The 19,640-nt window shown below is 45.6% G+C and overlaps 1 protein-coding gene across 1 annotated transcript in view; it reads left to right on the plus strand.

The window, feature by feature from the left end:
- Positions 1–19,640, plus strand: part of LOC121558083 (kinase suppressor of Ras 1) — a 46,231-nt gene that overhangs the window by 20,530 nt on the left and 6,061 nt on the right. The window contains 11 exon segments of the mRNA XM_041871576.2: positions 4,390–4,537; positions 4,649–5,057; positions 5,286–5,422; positions 5,666–5,735; positions 6,179–6,262; positions 7,883–7,944; positions 8,064–8,176; positions 8,483–8,571; positions 8,573–8,664; positions 9,498–9,555; positions 9,728–9,785. Of these exon segments, the coding sequence (XP_041727510.2) occupies positions 4,390–4,537; positions 4,649–5,057; positions 5,286–5,422; positions 5,666–5,735; positions 6,179–6,262; positions 7,883–7,944; positions 8,064–8,176; positions 8,483–8,571; positions 8,573–8,664; positions 9,498–9,555; positions 9,728–9,785 (1,320 nt within the window).

Raw genomic sequence — 19,640 nt, forward strand, 5'->3', positions numbered from 1 at the left:
AGGGACCGTTTAGTTGAGCTGTTTTTGTAGACCTCTCTCTCTCTCTTTCGGATTCTGTGTAGTCAGTCATTCAGTCATCTGTTCTATCATTATTAGGTTACATCAACACCGAACACAGCCAGTCATGGCATGCCCAGAAAGGCTGAAAGGCATCGGTATGTGTCAGCCTTTTCATACGCTTTCAGTTTGAAGTTCTGGCCTGCCCTACACACAGTATAATAACCCACAGCACACAGTGTGTGTGTGTGTGTGTGTGTGTGTGTGTGTGTGTGTGTGTGTGTGTGTGTTTCTCTCTCACACACACCTGCTGTGTGTGCTCTGCTGGCACAGTGTGTGTGCCTTGTGTGTGTGTACATTCAACAGATGAGTGAATAGTTGGACATGTTCTACTGACACTTGTCTCTGGCTGGCATGACAGTGCAGTTGGTTGAGATTGTGTCATATAGTCCTAAGATAAAGAGTCTAAAGGTACCATATCCCCCATTAGACACCTTGCTTTCTGGTGAATTTCCAGCTCAGCTTGTCTTTTGTTGTGGGTAAAAAGTCTGTCTGCTGATAGGAAGAAAGTGACTCCCTGGAAAAACAAATCATTCTATGGAGGGATTGAGTTCCACGTTAGACCATTGCACCTCAACACACATAAAGTGCCACAGTGCTTATTGAAGAAGCAATACCTTAGGCAATCGGCATGACAGGTAAAGAAGTAATCTGGTTTTAATGAGGAGGTTCCAGCCAGGGGCTCTGTATCCTGGGACTCTCCTCTCGCCATCTGCCCAGATACAGATACCTGGTCCGCTGCCACCCACTCCCCCCTCCCTTTGATCCTGCTACTACTGGAATAAGTGGGCACTTATCTAGGCCTCTGGTCCCAACCATGTCCCTTACACCTTGCCGTTATTAATCTGTACATTAAAGTGATTAAGTTCTATTACACTAATGATACAAGCTGTTGAATTGATTACCTATTTCTGCCAACTGTGCATGCACACACGCAAGCATGCACGCATGCACGCACACACACACAAATACACACACACACACACACACACTACGCTACACTACACTACACTATCTGTCAATATGATAACAAAAGGCTGGCTGGCTGGCTGGCTGGGTGGGTTCCTCCAGGGCCCACATACAGCCTGTGCAGTCCTGCTAGTTTATTTCTGTCAAGCAAAACAAAAGGGTCCAAAATAACAACAGCGACAGGCTAAAAATATAACTCGGTGTGTCTGTTGTCACAAGTTGCCCAACCACCTGGGCCCTGCTGTGAAGGCCAGTGGTTCTTAGGGGGTGAGGGAGTCAGTGTGTCACGCCCTGGCTCTGGGGACTCTTAAATGTTGAGCCAGGGTGTGGATTTTTCTATGTTTAGTTTTCTATGTTTTTTGTTCTAGATTGTTTAGATCTATGTTGGCCAGGGTGGTTCCCAATGAGAGGCAGCTGTAGCTCGTTGTCTCTGATTGGGGACCATACTTAGGCAGCCTGTTGGCACCAGTAAGTTTGTGGGATCTTGATCCATAAAGGTTTGGTGTGTGTAACCTCAGGACTTCACGTATCGTTGGTTTGTTGTTTTGGTTTTGTTTGTGTGTTAAGTACTAATTAAAGATGTACGCTTATCACGCTGCGCCTTGGTTCCACGAGTCATCAGTCAACGTGCGTGACACAGTGTGAGGGCTTGGGGAAGGTGGTCTGCTATTCTACAGCTGTGTAGTCTCAGTGCTTGTCTCAGCTGCTGACTCTAAATGTCAAATGTATTGAGGTCCATTGTTGTGTGGACATAGTAACATTATGGTCAGCTAGGTTATTGGGAATAGGCTTTATGAAGTAGAATTCTGATAACCAGGTCTCATCATCTCAGTGACACAGGGAAGTAAATCACTTTTTTATTTCCATGGGTATTGTGAGGTACTACAGCCACAGTAAGAAACTAGGCAAAGGGCCTTTGAAGTTGATTCAAGCCCCAGTTTTCCCAAGCAGCACTGATATGACTGTAGAAACGTATACTCAGTGGATCTCCAGATCGTGACTATAACAAATCAACCTATCCAACTCCTCAGTCTCCTGCCTCCCTCACTGGGCCAAACACCACTTCATGCACCCCTTTGTCAGTTTAATTATTTTACCATGGAGACAATGCAGGAAGCCCATGGTTGCCAGGCGATTAAGCCTCCATCCCAGAAACCCCCCTCCCCCGCCACTCTGGTTAGTACGGTCCACTGGGCTGAGGACTGTCGCCAGGGAGACCAGAGGTGGGAGAATTCATTCCAGTAAAACAACCGGGGTTGATGGGGGTATATGGGTTAAGCCTTCTTTTCATGGCTTGCCAGTAGATTCCGGAATTCACCAGTCCAGCACTGGGGTACCTCATCTCAGAAACCTCTGAGTGAACTATACTGAACAAAAATATAAACGTAACATGCAACAATTTCAAATATTTAACTGAATTATAGTTCATATGAGGAAATCAGTCAATTGAAATAAACTCATTAGGCCCTGATCTATGGATTTCACATGACTGGGAATACAGATATGCATCTGTTGGTCACAGATACCTTAAAAGAAATGGGCCTCACAATTGGCCTCAGGATCTCATCACGGTATTTCTGTGCATTAAAATGGCCATCGATAAAATGCAATTGTGTTCGTTGTCCGTAGCTTATGCCTGCCCATACCATAACCCCACCGCCATCATGGGTCACTCTGTTCACAATGTCAGCAAACCGCTCGCGCACATGATGCCATACACGTGGTCTGCGGTTGTGAGGCCGGTTGGACGTACTGACAAATTCTCTGAAACGATGTTGGAGGCGGCTTATGGTAGAGAAATGAACATAAAATAATCTGGCAACAGCTCTGGTGGACATTCCTGCAGTCAGCATGCCAATTGCAAGCTCCCTCAAAACTTGGGACATCTGTGGCATTGTGTTGTGTGACAAAACTGCACATTTTAGAATAATCATGCTGTTTAATCAGCTTCTTGATATGCCACACCTGTCAGGTGGATGGATTATCTTGGCAAAAGAGAAATGCTTACTAACAGCATTTTTGAGAAATAAGCTTTTTGTACGTATGGAACATTTCTGGGATCTTTTATTTCAGCTCATGAAATATGGGACCAATACTTTACATTTACATTACATTTACATTTACGTCATTTAGCAGACGCTCTTATCCAGAGCGACTTACAAATAGGTGCATTCACCTTATAGCCAGTGGGATAACCACTTTACAATGTTTTTTTTTCTTTTTTTCTTGTTTTTTTTTGGGGGGGTAGAAGGATTACTTTATCCTATCCCAGGTATTCCTTAAAGAGGTGGGGTTTCAAATGTCTCCGGAAGGTGGTGAGTGACTCCGCTGTCCTGGCGTCGTGAGGGAGCTTGTTCCACCATTGGGGTGCCAGAGCAGCGAACAGTTTTGACTGGGCTGAGCGGGAACTATGCTTCCGCAGAGGTAGGGGAGCCAGCAGGCCAGAGGTGGATGAACGCAGTGCCCTCGTTTGGGTGTAGGGACTGATCAGAGCCTGAAGGTACGGAGGTGCCGTTCCCCTCACAGCTCCGTAGGCAAGCACCATGGTCTTGTAGCAGATGCGAGGTTCAACTGGAAGCCAGTGGAGTGTGCGGAGGAGCGGGGTGACGTGAGAGAACTTGGGAAGGTTGAACACCAGACGGGCTGCGGCATTCTGGATGAGTTGTAGGGGTTTAATGGCACAGGCAGGGAGCCCAGCCAACAGCGAGTTGCAGTAATCCAGACGGGAGATGACAAGTGCCTGGATTAGGACCTGTGCCGCTTCCTGTGTAAGGCAGGGTCGTACTCTCAGAATGTTGTAGAGCATGAACCTACAGGATCGGGTCACCGCCTTGATGTTAGCGGAGAACGACAGGGTGTTGTCCAGGGTCACGCCAAGGCTCTTCACACTCTGGGAAGAGGACACAACGGAGTTGTCAACCGTGATGGCGAGATCATGGAACGGGCAGTCCTTCCCCGGGAGGAAGAGCAGCTCCGTCTTTGCGTTTATATTTTTGTTCAGTGTAGCTATCCCTTTAAGGATAGTGTTTTTTTCATTGGACTTGAAATAGCCACCAAGTAACCTCCAGAGTGACCAAATGTCACATCTTACACAATGTCCCCCACTCCCTGCCTGCCCTGAAGTGACACAGGGTTGACACAGTCCTGTCTGAGGGTTGGGTTGATAGTGTGTCACAGCACGTCTGTGTAGAATGTCATAGCAACTTGTCTGGGACAACCACACACACACATTGCCCACGTTTCTCTCGCTCTCACCCTTCTCTCTTTACTTCATCTCTGGCACACACACCTCCCTGCCTCAGTCTTCTTCCCATCTGTTTCAGGTCACCTTCCATCCTCCCTTCCTCTCCTCTCTCTCTCCAGGCTGTACCAGTGAAGCTGTCCCTGGATGCTTTGTTGCAGATGTCCAGTTGTCAGGTGCAGGACACCATGAGACGGCTGGGCTCCAACCCAGAGGAGTGCTCTCGACTCACCGCTGCCCTCTCCTGCCTGAAGAGTGCCACTGAGACAGGTCAGTCACACCATTATGTTCTTTTTCTGTCATTAATAACTGTGCTTATTGATGCTGTGTGCTCTGTAGTTGAGTACTGTTTGTAACTCTAACCTCTGACCTCTGCTTTAGGTGGGGACGTCAGGGAAGACACAGGAACCTGGATATCAGAGTCACCCCGCCATGACAGTAACACTTTACCTCCTCCGGACCGTCGCCCCTCCACCCCCGCCACACTACCCCGTGGCTCCATCCTCAGTCCCCACACCCATGCCCGTTCTGTCTCTGTGACTGTTGTACCCAGTGTGGACGATAAGGGGCATCAAGTCTACACAGGCGACATGTCTGACGTTTTCCCCTCCTCGCCGCTGCTCCTGTCCAATTCCCCTCCCTCCAAGAGACGCACCAAGCACCCCCCACGTACGCCCCCGCCCCTTTCCCGAAAGCTGCTGCAACTCCCCTTCAACATCACCCTCACAAGCAGCAAGAGCGACGAGTCACAACTGGCCAATCGCATTGAAGAGCCAGTGCCCAACAACAAGTGGGTTTCTCTATTCTTTCTTCTGAAATTAATTATGGCAGCCATTTTGCTGTTTTCCTTTGTTGATTGAACTAGCTATTTTGTGTTTTCTCTGTTGATTATGAGTGGCCATTTTCATCGCAAGTGTGGGTGTTTGAGTCAAAACCTATGGAATGAGTTGCTTTCTGTGTGAATGATGTGTCTGTTCTCTGAGTGACCCACACAGCTAACCCTCTCTCTGTTCTGCAGGGGTGGGAAGAAGAACAAGCTGCTCCTGAACGTGCACATCAACAGTAGCAGTGGGAACGGGTGTGAAGACTCTGCACGCACCCCTGGCCCGGCAACCGCCCCCTACACCCTCCCAGGCACCCCTACGCTGCTGGAGCGTGAGTCCTGATGCCCCAGTGGAACCTGGGAACTCTGCTTTTCTGCGTTTCCCTCTCTCTCTTTTCCTCCCTTTCTGTTTCCCTCATAATCAATTAGAACTCCATCACTTTTCTCCTCTCTTTCTGTCTCCCACTGTTTGTTTCTCTCTCTCTCTTCCCCCGCCTCCCTCTTCCTATCTCTTGTCCTCTGTTCCCTTTTCTGTCTAGCTCCTCTCACACTCCCTCTCTCTCATTTCCTTCCAGATAACCTGGCATTGTACCGGGGGTCTCCACAGATAATGAGGAGAGATATCGGCCTCTCTGTAACACACAGGTAGGACACATCATCATCATGCTTACGTATATATTGTTTAAGCTCTAGAGGCCCGATGGGTCTTAGTGGGGTATGTGAAAAAAAATACATTCCCGGTTTTGAGCTCAGCGTTCTACCTTGGCGCAGACCCCAAACATTTCTTGCATCGGTCTGGTGAGAATGGCGCCTCAAGAATCTTAGAATTTGAGTTATGCAGACACTCAGTTAGATCCAGTGTTAATCTGACTGGAAAGTGTGTATTTATTCATTTTGATCTTGCGTAAAAGTTTTGGGAAAAGAGATACCAGATTCCAATGAAAACCATTTGGGATCTGGCAGAATTCCAACACATAAACTTCTCTGGAACATTCTAGTTTGTCCACTACCCAGTAGGCAACTCCAACATTAGAAGTTGTGATATAAGTGAAATATATTAATGTTTTGCTTCTCTCTCTCCTTCTAAGGTTTTCAACCAAATCCTGGCTCTCACAGACATGCCAGGTGTGTCATAGGAACATGATGTTTGGTGTTAAGTGCAAACACTGCAAGTAAGAAGAAGCCTTCGGTGCATTCGGAAAGTATTCAGACCACTTGACTTTTTCCACATTTGGTTACGTTACAGCCTTATTCTAAAATAGATTAAATTAAATGTTTTCCTCATCAATCTACACACAATACCCCATAATGACAAAGCGAAAACAGGTTTTTATACATTTTTGCAAATTTATAAAAAATAAAAAACAGAAATACCTTATTTACATAAGTATTCAGCCCCTTTGCTATGAGACTCGAAATTGAGCTCAGGTGCATCCTGTTTCCATTGATCATCCTTGAGATGTTTCTACAACTTGATTGGAGTCCACCTGTGGTAAATTCAATTGATTGGACATGAATTGAAAAGGCACACACCTGTCTATATAAGGTCCCACAGTTGACAGTGAATGTCAGAGCAAATACCAAGCCATGCCACATGATTGTGTCGAGGCACAGATCTGGGGAAGGGTACTAAAACATTTCTGCAGCATTGAAGGTCCCCAAGAACACAGTGGCCTCCATCATTCTTAAATGGAAGAAGTTTGGAACCACCAAGACTCTTCCTAGAGCTGGCTTCCTGGCCAAACTGAGCAATTGGGGGAGAATGAATTTGTCAGTGAGGTGACACTCTGACAGAGCTCCAGAGTTCCTCTGTAGAGATGGGAGAACCTTCCAGAAGGACAACCATCTCTGCAGCACTCCACCAATCAGGCCTTTTTGGTAGAGTGGCCAGGCGGAAGCCACTCCCTCAGTAAAAGGCACATGACAGCCCGCTTGGAGTTTGCCAAAAGGCACCTAAAGGACTCTCAGAACATGAGAAACAAGATTCTCTGGTCTGATGAAAACAAGAGTAAAGTCTTTGGCCTGAATGCCAAGCGTCACGTCTGGAGGAAACCTTGCACCATCCCTACGGTGAAGCATGGTGTGGCAGCATCATGCTGTGGGGATGCTTTTCAGTGGCAGGGACTGGGAGACTAGTCAGGATCGAGGGAAAGATGAATGGAGCAAAGTACAGAGAGATCCTTCATGAAAACCTGCTCCAGAGCGCTCAGGACCTCAGACTGGGGCGAAGGTTCACCTTCCAACAGAACAATGACCCTAAGCACACAGCCAAAACAACGCAGGAGTGGCTTCGGGACAAGTCTCTGAATGTCCTTGAGTGGCCCAGCCAGAGCCTGGACTTGAACCCGATCGAACATCTCTGGAGAGACCTGAAAATATGACGCTCCCCATCCAACCTGACAGAGCTTGAGAGGAGCTGTAGAGAATAATGAGAGAAACTCCCCAAATACAGGTGTGTTAAGCTTGTAGCATCATACCCAAGAAGACTCGAGGCTGTAATCGCTGCCAAAGCTGTTTCAGCTAAGTACTGAGTAAAGGGTTTGAATACTTAGGTAAATGTGTTATTTCCGTTTTTCTAAAAAACGTTTTTTGCTTTGGCATTATGGGCTATTGTGTGTAGATTGAGGGGAAAAAAACAATTTAATCCATTTTAGAATAAGACTGTAACGTATCAAAATGTGGAAAAAGTCAAGGTGTCTGAATACTTTCCGAATGCACTGTACATCTCCGCTTTTATTTGTTCACAAGTCAGTCTCTGCTCCTCTGCGAACTACTGTCTCCTCTGCTTCCAGGTTAAAGTGCCATAACAAATGTACCAAAGAAGCCCTTCCCTGCAGGATATCTTTTCTACCATGTAAGCCCTGGTCTATTCTTGCATACAAAATGACAAAAATGCACAGTGTAATTATCCTTTTCCCAATACATCCCAAGAATGTCAATGGAGGATTGAATAATTGTTCCCTTATATTTCAGTCCCGCAAATCCGCCGGGCAGAATCTGTACCGTCCGATATCAATAATCAAATTGACCGTACGGCAGAGTTACCAATCCAGTTTGGCACTTTACCTAAGGTGCTAACCAAAAAGGTAGAAAAAAGTGTTTTAGCATACATCTACATTTACGTCATTTAGCAGACGCTCTTATCCAGAGCGACTTACAAATTGGTGCATTCACCTTATAGCCAGTGGGATAACCACTTTACAATGTGTGTTTTTTTTTTTTTTTTTGCGGGGGGGTTGGGGTTGGGGTAAGGGAGGGGTAGAAGGATTACTTTATCCTATCCCAGCATACATGTATGCATGTGTATTAATAGTAAAGTTACCATACATGGAACCTCTAATTTGTCCTGAACCTTAATTTATGAAACCTTTCTGTTGAAAACCCTCTTTCAGGACTACCCTCCCATGCTGAGCCAAATGGATTCCAGCAGTAACCCCTCCTCCACCACTTCCTCTACGCCCTCCTCGCCCACCCCCCTTCCAGCAGAGCAACCCCCCCAGCGTCACCGCCACACCGCCCCCCAATCCCTCGCCCGGACCCCAGGGGCCCCGAGACAGCCGCTTCCACTTCCCAGGTCCTCACAATGACAGGCCCTTACAGGCCCAAGCACTCTCTAGATTCCTACTCTGTTCCTCTCACAACACTAAACTCCAAATCTACCCTAAGCCAGTAATAGCACACCTCTAATTATATTCAAATTCTTAAATCGCTCTTAATTTGCTCTTTTACCACTAATCATATAATATATCCTATTATAACATCTCCTTAACTGCTTGTGGCTTGTCTAGGCTTGTCTAACCCAATCATATCGCTCTCTCGTCTCCGTTTTCCTCTGCTGGTGGTTTCTCCTCTTGTCCTTTAGCTGGCTGTTATTTACAACCTAGACAACAGTTTTTCTTCCCTGGTGAGTTAACACCGCTCCTTCCCTGTGTGTCCTGTAGTCCCGCCCTACTCGTACAGTACCGGGCCCTTTTCATGTTCTCTCTCTCCCCATGCTGATGGAAGTGGCCTGAGTTGATGCTTTGCTTTTGTGGCTTACTATGACTCATGCTATGTTGTGGGAGGGTTCATGGGGGGGGGGGGGGTCACCTTGGGCATGGCTGCAATGACATGTGTTGTCTTCTGCCACTAGCTTATGACAAGCTTTTAGCAGAGCCGTAATATTACATGCTGATAGCTTTGGCTTTTACAGTGCAGGCCTGCCCTCTGGGGGACAAAGAGGTGAACTGACTGACTGTGCTGCTTGGCGCTGTGTATGGTTTGACAGAGTTAGAGGCAGCTATCACAATTTAGAAGATATATGCTCTGAAGTGCAGTGAAGATAGATTGGCTTAGTCACATAATAGTTTTACTATGAATCAGATATTTGTGTTCCTTTGCTCAACATCCTCATTGTCCCACACACAGACACTTCCTCTTCAACTTTTCCTGTTGGACTACACTCTGAAGGATACCATGGCACTGGGTAAGAGGCAACAGCTTTTAATGACAAGGTCACTGTAGAGTCTGAGTAAAGACCATTTAAAATGCTGTGTTTTTTCACCCACATTGTCTACTGTAAGTCCACCATAGTTTCTGCTAGACAGGGTTAGGTTAAAGTTAGGAACCCCTGTTTATGGTGATGTTTGTCCCCACAGAGACACACAGCAACTGGCCCAATCAGAACCTCCATCTCAGGGACAGGAAGGAGGAGCGGTGAGTACCCAAAATCCCCAGCGGCAGGAATATAATAATAATAATAATAATAATAATAATAATAAATTACATTTGTAAAGCGCTTTTCATTATACAACAATAATCTCAAAGTGCATATAATTTAATAGAAAATAGATAAATAGTAAAAAAACATATGTACAGTGCATTTGGAAAGTATTCAGACCCCTTTGACTTTTTCCACATTTTGTTAAGTTACAGCCTTATTCTAAAATGGATTAAATAACAACATTTCCTCATCAATCTACACACAGTACCCCATAATGAGAAAGCGAAAACAGTTTTTGTAGAAATGTGTGCTAATTTATTAAAAATATAAAACAAAAAAGATGGCGTAGCAGTGCGGTCGCTTTTATTTCATCGTCCTGTGTAAATATCCCGTTTCTTGTTTTTTTTGTCTATTTTGTATATATTTCTCAATTTTTACTTTCATTCTTTAACTAAATATACTTTCCTGCAACCCGCCTCACCCAACGTGGAAAGGATTCTATTATTTCTTATAACTTTCATCAAGAACCGTAAGCTGAAACGAGTGTAGCCGCAATCTGAATGGCTACCTGCTATTAGTCACGTTAGCGTTTTCACCACTGTCCGTGGCCTACACTATCCACCAGCCAGCTCTAGCTCTAGCCTGGACAATTCGTCGGCCAGTCTGCACAGCGTGCTATCGACCCAGAGCTTATTGGACTTTCTGCTGGAATCACTGGACCCTAGCGCCGGATCATCACAACCAGCTAGCTAGCTGCAACCTGTTGTTGGCTGATTACCATTGCCCTATAGCAAGCACCAGTTAGCCTTGAGCTAGCCTCAGGCCCATCTCCCGGCTATCTACCTCTCTGTCAACCGGACGGGACCTCCTAGTGTTGACACTGAGCCCCGCCGATCCAACACGACTGGTTTGCCGACGAAATAGTCTGATGTGATTTCAACAGGCTTCCCGTTGCGACGACCACGAAGATCCATCTGCCAGCCCGGCCCGCTAGCACACGCAAACTACAACTGTGCTCCCTGCTAGCTGTGCTGAAGCACCAATTTGAACTGCTCTCGGACTCACATATTGCTGTTCACTGGACCTTATGATCACTCAGCTGCACAGCTGATGCCTGCTGGACTGTTCCTTTACACGGTACCCTGTCCTGTTTATTCTGTTTAGTCTTAGCCCAAACGTTATCGCTATTTCCAGTTGTGTCTTAGCTCTCTCTAATAACACCCGTGACTGCTTTATGCCTCTCTCCCATGTCAATTATGCCTTGCCTATTGCTGTTTGGGTTAGTTCTTATTATACAATGTCACTGTAGAACCCCTAGTCCCTCTCAAACTGCCTCATATAGTTCCTTTGTTCCACCCCCCATACACGCCGAGACCGGCTCAATCGATGCCTCCAATGACGCTATCTCTTTCATTGTTACCCAACGCTTAGGGTTACCTGAACTGTACTCATATCCTTCCATATCATTTTCTGTACATAATGCCCTGAATCTTTTCTACAACGCCCGGAGAACTGCCCCCTTTATTCTATGTACCCAACGCACTAGAAGACCAGTTCTTAAAGCCTTTAGTCGTATCCTTATTCTAGTCCTCCTCTGTTCCTCTGGTGATGTAGAGGCTAACCCAGGCCCTGCAGCCCCCAGTATCACTCCTACTCCCCAGGAGCTATCATTTGTTGACTTCTGTAACCGTAAAAGTCTTGGTTTTCTGCACATAAATATCAGAAGCCTCCTTCCTAAGTTTGAGTTATTCACTGCGTTAGCACACTCCGCCAACCCTGATGTTCTAGCAGTGTCTGAATCCTGGCTTAGGAAGGCCACCAAAAATTCTGAAATTTCCATCCCCAACTATAACATTTTCCGTCTAGATAGAACTGCCAAAGGGGGTGGAGTTGCAATCTACTGTAGAGATAGCCTGCAGAGCTCCATCATACTATCCAGGTCTGTGCCCAAACAGTTTGAGCTTCTACTTCTAAAAATCCACCTTTCCAGAAATAAATCTCTCACTGTTGCCGCTTGCTACAGACCCCCTCAGCCCCCAGCTGTGCCCTGGACACCATATGTGAATTGATTGCCCCCCATCTATCCTCAGAGTTCGTACTGCTTGGTGACCTAAATTGGGATATGCTTAACACCCCGGCCATCCTACAATCTAAACTAGATGCCCTCAATCTCACACAAATTATCAACGAACCTACCAGGTATAACCCTAAATCCGTAAACATGGGTACCCTCATAGATATCATCCTGACTAACTTACCCTCTAAATACACCTCCACTGTCTTCAACCAGGATCTCAGCGATCACTGCCTTATTGCCTGCGTCCGTAACGGTCCGCGGTCAAACGACCACCCCTCATCACTGTCAAACGCTCCCAAAAACACTTCAGCGAGCAGGCCTTCCTAATTGACCTGGCCCAGGTATCCTGGATGGATATAGATCTCATTCCGTCAGTAGAGGATGCCTGGTTGTTCTTTAAAAGTAATTTCCTCTCAATCTTAAATAGACATGCCCCATTCAAAAATACAGAACTAAGAACAGATATAGCCCCTGGTTCTCCTCAGACTTGACTGCCCTTGACCAGCACAAAAACATCCTGTGGCGTACTGCACTAGCATCAAATAGCCCCCGCGATATGCAACTTTTCAGGGAAGTTAGGAACCAATATACACAAGCAGTTAGGAAAGCAAAGGCTAACTTTTTCAAACAGAAATTTGCATCCTGTAGCACTAACTCCAAAAAGTTTTGGGACACTGTAAAGTCCATGGGGAATAAGAGCACTTCCTCCCAGCTGCCCACTGCACTGAGGCTAGGAAACACTATCACCACCGATAAATCTACAATAATCGAGAATTTCAACAAGCATTTTGCTACGGCTGGCCATGCTTTCCACCTGGCTACCACTACCCGGCCACCAGCTCTGCACCCTCCGCTGCAACTTGCCCATGCCCCCCCCGCTTCTCCTTCACACAAATCCAGACAGCTGATGTTCTAAAAGAGCTGCAAAATCTGGACCCCTACAAATCATCTGGGCTAGACAATCTGGACCCTTTCTTTCTAAAACTAGCCGTCGAAATTGTCGCAACCCCTATTACTAGCCTGTTTAACCTCTCTTTCGTAACGTCTGAGATCCCCAGAGATTGGAAAGCTGCCGTGGTCATCCCCCTCTTCAAAGGGGGGTGACACTCTAGATCCAAACTGTTACAGACCCATATCCATCCTGCCCTGCCTTTCAAAAAGTTTTTGAAAGCCAAGTCAACAAACAGATCACCGACCATTTCGAATCCCACCGTACCTTCTCCGCTATGCAATCCGGTTTCGAGCTGGTCATGGGTGCACTTCAGCCACGCTCAAGGTCCTAAACGATATTATAACCGCGATCGATAATAGACAGTACTGTGCAGCCGTTTTCATTGACCTGGCCAAGGCTTTCGACTCTCAACCACCGCATTCTTATTGGCAGACTAAATAGCCTTGGTTTCTCAAATGACTGCCTCGCCTGGTTCACCAACTACTTCTCAGATAGAGTTCAATGTGTCAAATCGGAGGGCCTGTTGTCTGGACCTATGGCAGTCTCTATGGGGGTGCCACAGGGTTCAATTCTTGGGCCGACTCTTTTCTCTGTGTATATCAATGACGTCGCTCTTGCTGCTGGTGACTCTCAGATCCACCTCTACGCAGACGACACCATTTTGTATACATCTGGCCCTTCATTGGACACTGTGTTAACAAACCTCCAAACGAGCTTCAATTCCATACAACACTCCTTCCGTAGCCTCCAACTGCTCTTGAACACTAGTAAAACTAAATGCATGCTCTTCAACCGAACGCTGCTCGCACCCGCCCACCCGACTAGAATCACTACTCTCGATGGGTCTGACCTAGAGTATGTGGACAACTACAAATATCTAGGTGTCTGGTTAGACTGTAAACTCTCCTTCCAGACTCACATTAAGAATCTCCAATCCAAAGTTAAATCTAGAATCGGTTTCCTATTTCGCAACAAAGCCTCCTTCACTCATGCTGCCAAACATGCCCTCGTAAAACTGACTATCCTACCGATCCTTGACTTCGGCGATGTCATTTACAAAATAGCCTCCAACACTCTACTCAGCAAATTGGATGTAGTCTATCACAGTGCCATCCGTTTGTCTCCAAAGCCCCATATAATACCCACCACTGTGACCTGTACGCTCTTGTTGGCTGGTCCTCACTACATATTCGTCGCCAAACCCACTGGCTCCAGGCCATCTATAAATCACTGCTAGGCAAATCCCCGCCTTATCTTAGCTCATTGGTCACCATAGCAACACCCACCCGTAGTCTGCAGTTCCAGCGGGTATATCTCACTGGTCATCCCCAAAGCCAACACCTCCTTTGGCCGCAATTCCTTCCAGTTCTCTGCTGCCAATGACTGGAACAAATTGCAAAAATCTCTGAAGCTGGAGACACTTATCTCCCTCACTAACTTTAAGCATCAGTTGTCAGAGCACCTTACCGATCACTGCACCTGTACACAGCCCATCTGAAATTAGCCCGCCCAACTACCTCATCCCTATATTGTTATTTATTTTGCTCATTTGTACCCCAGTATCTCTATTTGCACATCATCTCTTGCACATCTATAATCCAGTGTTAATACTAATTGTAATTATTTTGCACTATGTCCTATTTTATTGCCTTACCTCCATAACTTGCTAAATTTGCACACACTGTATATTATATGTATTTCTGTTGTATTTTTGACTTTGTTTTGTTTTACCCCATATGTAACTCTGTGTTGTTGTTTTTATCGCACTGCTTTGCTTTATCTTGGCCAGGTCGCAGTTGTAAATGAGAACTTGTTCTCAACTGGTTTACCTGGTTAAATAAAGGTGAAATAAAAAAAATATATTTTTTTTTTACATAAGTATTCAGACCCTTTGCTATGAGACTCAAAATGTTGCTCAGGTGCATCCTGTTTCCATTGATCATCCTTGAGATGTTTCTACAACTTGATTGGAGTCCACCTGTGGTAAATTAAATTGATTGGACATGATTTGGAAAGGCACATACCTTTTTATATAAAGGTCCAACAGTTGAAAGTGCATGTCGTAGAATTGTCCGTAGAGCTCCGAGACAGGATTGTATCAAGGCACAGATCTGGGGAAGGGTACCAAAACATTTCTGCAGCATTGAAGGTCCCCAAGAACACAGTGACCTCCATCATTCTTAAATGGAAGAAGTTTGGAACCACCAAGACTCTTCCTAGAGCTGGCCGCCCGGCCAAACTGTGCAATCGGGGGAGAAGGGCCTTGGTCAGGGAGGTGACCAAGAACTCGATGGTCACTCTGACAGAGCTCTAGATTTCCTCTTTGGAGATGGGAGAACCTTCCAGAAGGACAACCATCTCTGCAGCACTCCACCAAATCAGGCCTTTTTGGTAAATTGGCCAGACGGAAGCCACTCCTCAGTAAAAGGCACATGACAGCCTGCTTGGAGTTTGCCAAAAGGCACCTAAAGACTCTCAGACCATGAGAAACAAGATTCCCTGGTCTGATGAAAACAAGATCTAACTCTTTGGCCTGAATGCCAAGCGTCACGTCTGGAGGAAACATTGCACCATCCCTACGGTGAAGCATGGTGGTGGCAGCATCATGCTGTGGGGATGTTTTTCTGCAGCAGGGACTGGGAGACTAGTCAGGATCGAGGGAAAGATGAACGGAGCAAAGTACAGAGAGATCCTTGATGAAAACCTGTTCCAGAGCGCTCAGGACCTCAGACTGGGGCGAAGGTTCACCTTCCAACAGGACAATGACCCTAAGCACACAGCCAAGACAACGCAGGAGTGGCTTCGGGACAAGTCTCTGAATGTCCTTGAGTGGCCCAATCAGAGCCCGGACTTGAACCCGACCTAACATCTATGCAGAGACCTGAAAATAGCTAGGCAGCAACGCTTCCTATCCAACCTGACAGAGCTTGAGAGGATTTGCAGAGAAGAATGGGAGAAACTCCCCAAATACAGGTGCGCCAAGCTTGTAGCGTCATACCCAAGAAGACTCAAGGCTGTAATCACTGCCAAAGGTGCTTCAACAAAGTACTGAGTAAAGGGTCTGAATACTTATGTAAATGTGATGTTTTTTATTATTAATAAATTGGTGTGTAGATTGATGATTAAGAAAACAATTAATTTAATCAATTTTAGAATAAGGCTGTAACATAACAAAATGTGGAAAAAGTCAAGGTGACTGAAAACTTTCTGAATGCACTGTATATCTAACCATACCATGAAAGCAACAATCAAAGTCTAGGAGAAGGGTAGGCCAGCTGATAGAGATGAGTCTTAAGGCCTGCTTTAAAAGCCCCAACAGTCTGAACAGCCTTGAGATTATCGGGGAGGGAGTTCCATAGGCATGGTGCGTGGGAGGAAAAGGCACGGTCCCCCATTGTGCGGAGCCTGGTCCTGGGGGCATGGAGGAGTTTAGCGTGGCTTGAACGTAGGGGGCGTGGAGGTTCATGGGGGAGAGTAGGTCTGACAGGTAGGTGGGTCAGATGCCATTTACGTTTTTTCAGACAAGGAGGAGAATGTTAAAGTCAATTCTTTGAGGAACAGGTAGCCAATGGAGATCCGCAAATACTTTTTTGTTGGTGTCAGAATCCTTGCAGCACTGTTTTGGATGAGCTGTAATTGATTCATTGAATTTGTAGGCAGGCCCCCAAGTACTGCATTCCCATAATCAATTCTGGAGAAAATGAATGCATGGATTAGTTTTTCTGCATCAGATGTGGTGAGAGAGGGTCTTAGGCGGGAGATGTTCTTCAGCTGAAAGAATGGCGTTTTACAAACTTGACTAATGTGGGCATTGAAGGAGAGAGCAGGGACGAATTTCACACCCAAATTATTGATGACCGAGGAGAGGGGGATGATGTGGCCAAGTATGCTGCAGGAGTTGGTGATCTACTGGGGGATGCCTATCAGCATTGCCTCTGCCTTGTTGCTGTTGAGTTGGAGGAAGTTGGTCTGCATCCAAGATTTGCCCTCTCCAGATGGTTGGACAATGTTGACAGAGGAGATGTTGTATCAGGCTTTGTTTAAATGTACACCTGTGTGTCGTCTGCGTAGCAGTGGAATTGGATGCTGTGCTGTCTGAAGATCTGGCCAAGTGGGAGCATGTAGAGTAGGAAGAGGACAGGTCCTAACACCTAACACTGCAGGCTATGCTGGACTGATCTTGCCTCACTGAGTGAGGGTGATGTACTGCATGCGGTTAGAGAGGTAGGAGTTAAACCAGTTTAGGGCAGTCTCACCGATGGCAGTGTTCTCTCTGAGGTGCTGTAGTAGAATGGTGTGATCTACTGTGTCAAAAGCAGCAGTGAGGTCCAGAAGAATCAAGATGAGCAGGTCATTTACAACCTTCACCAGGGCTGTCTCAGTACTGTGCATAGGCCTAAAGCCAGACTGGAGAGCTTCATAAAGCTGGTTAGCACTGAGGTGTGAGTGAAGCTAAGTTACCACTATCTTCTCCAGGACTTTAGATACAGTTGAAGTCGGAAGTTTACATACACTTAGGTTGGAGTCATTAAAACTTGTTTTTCAACCACTCCACAAATTTCTTGTTAACAAAATATTGTTTAGGCAAGACGGTTAGGACATCTACTTTGTGCACGACACAAGTAATTTTTCTAACAATTGTTTACAGACAGATTATTTCACTTATAATTCACTGTATCAAAATTCCAGTGGGTCAGAAGTTTACATACACTAAGTTGACTGTGCCTTTAAACAGCTTGGAAAATTCCAGAAAATGATGTCATGGCTTTAGAAGCTTCTGATAGGCTAATTGACATCATTTGAGTCAATTGGAGGTGTACCTGTGGATGTATTTCAAGGCCTACCTTCAAATTCAGTGCATCTTTGCTTGACATCATGGGAAAATCAAAAGAAATCAGCCAAGACCTCAGAAAAAGAATTGTAGACCTCCACAAGTCTGGTTCATCCTTGGGAGCAATTTCCAAACGCCTGAAGGTACCACGTTCATCTGTACAAACAATAGTACGCAAGTATAAACACAGTGGGACCATGCAGCCGTCATACAGCTTAGGAAGGAGACGCGTTCTGTCTCCTAGAGATTAACGTACTTTGGTGCGAAAAGTGCAAATCAATCCCAGAACAACAGCAAAGGACCTTGTGAAGATGCTGGAGGAAACAGGTACAAAAGTATCTATGTCCACAGTAAAACGAGTCCTATATCGACATAACCTGAAAGGCCGCTCAGCAAGGAAGAAGCCACTGCTCCAAAACCGCCATAAAAAAGCCAGACTACGGTTTGCAACTGCACATTGGGACAAAGATCGTACTTTTTGGAGAAATGTCCTCTGGTCTGATGAAACAAAAATAGAACTGTTTGGACATAATGACCATCGTTATGTTTGGAGGAAAAAGGGGGTGGCTTGCAAGCCGAAGAACACCATCCCAACCGTGAAGCACGGGGGTGGCAGCATCATGCTGTGGGGTGCTTTGCTGCAGGAGGGACTGGTGCACTTCACAAAATAGATGGAGTCATGAGGAAGGAAAATTATGTGGATATATTGAAGCAACATCTCAAGACATCAGTCAGGAAGTTAAAGCTTGGTCGCAAATGGGTCTTCCAAATGGACAATGACCCCAAGCATACTTCCAAAGATGTGGCAAAATGGCATAAGGACAACAAAGTCAAGGTATCTCAATCCTATAGAAAATGTGTGGGCAGAACTGAAAAAGCGTGTGTGAGCAAGGAGGCCTACAAACCTGACTCAGTTACACCAGCTCTGTCAGGAGGAATGGGTCAAAATTCACCCAACTTATTGTGGGAAGGCTACCCAAAACGTTTGACCCAAGTTAAACAATTTAAAGGCAATGCTACCAAATATTAATTGAGTGTATGTAAACTTCTGACCCACTGGGAATGTGATGAAAGAAATAAAAGCTGAAATATATCATTCTCTCTACTATTATTCTGACATTTCACATTCTTAAAATAAAGTGGTGATCCTAACTGACCTAAGACAGGGAATTTTTACAAGGATTAAATGTCAGGAATTGTGAAAAACTGAGTTTAAATGTATTTGGCTAAGGTGTATGTAAACTTCTGACTTTAACTGTAGAAAAGGGAGGTTGGAAATAGGCCTGTAGTTAGAGAGGTCTTGATCAAGGAATGGTTTCTTGAGCAAGGGGGTGATTGCAGCGATGTTGAACAGTGACGGCACCTGCCCAGTGTGGAGAGAATTGTTGAACAGGTTGAGAGCAACTGAGCATGTTTTGAACAGTGATGTTACAATAGGGTCGTGGGGGCCACTGGTAGTCTTCCTTTTTTAGATGATTTCTAACACAGCAGCAGGTGAGACCAGAGCTAAATCACTTAGAGGAGGGTCAGATATGGGTTGTGGGGTAGGAGCCAGAGTGGGGTTGAGGTTGGAGGATACAATGTTCTGTCGAATGGTGTTGATTTTAGCCTTGAAGAACTCAGCAAAATCGGTTGCATTGTTCTGTACTTCCTGAAGAAGTGAAAGAGAAGACGGTTAAATTTTTTTGCAATGGTGAAACCACCTAGCAGCATTACATTTACATTTTACATTTACATTTTAGTCATTTAGCAGACGCTCTTATCCAGAGCGACTTACAGGAGCAATTAGGGTTAAGTGCCTTGCTCAAGGGCACATTAACGTCATTTAGCAGACGCTCTTAGCCAGAGCGACTCACAAATTGGTGCGTTCACCCTATAGCCAGTGGGATAACCACTTTAAAATTTGTGGGGGGGGGGGTTAGAAGGAATACTTTATCATAACTTTAGCATAACCTGATCAAGTGATAGTTCTCTAGTCTAGTTAATTA

The sequence above is a fragment of the Coregonus clupeaformis genome, chromosome 5, assembly GCF_020615455.1.
Source record: "Coregonus clupeaformis isolate EN_2021a chromosome 5, ASM2061545v1, whole genome shotgun sequence".
Classification (NCBI taxonomy): domain Eukaryota; kingdom Metazoa; phylum Chordata; class Actinopteri; order Salmoniformes; family Salmonidae; genus Coregonus; species Coregonus clupeaformis.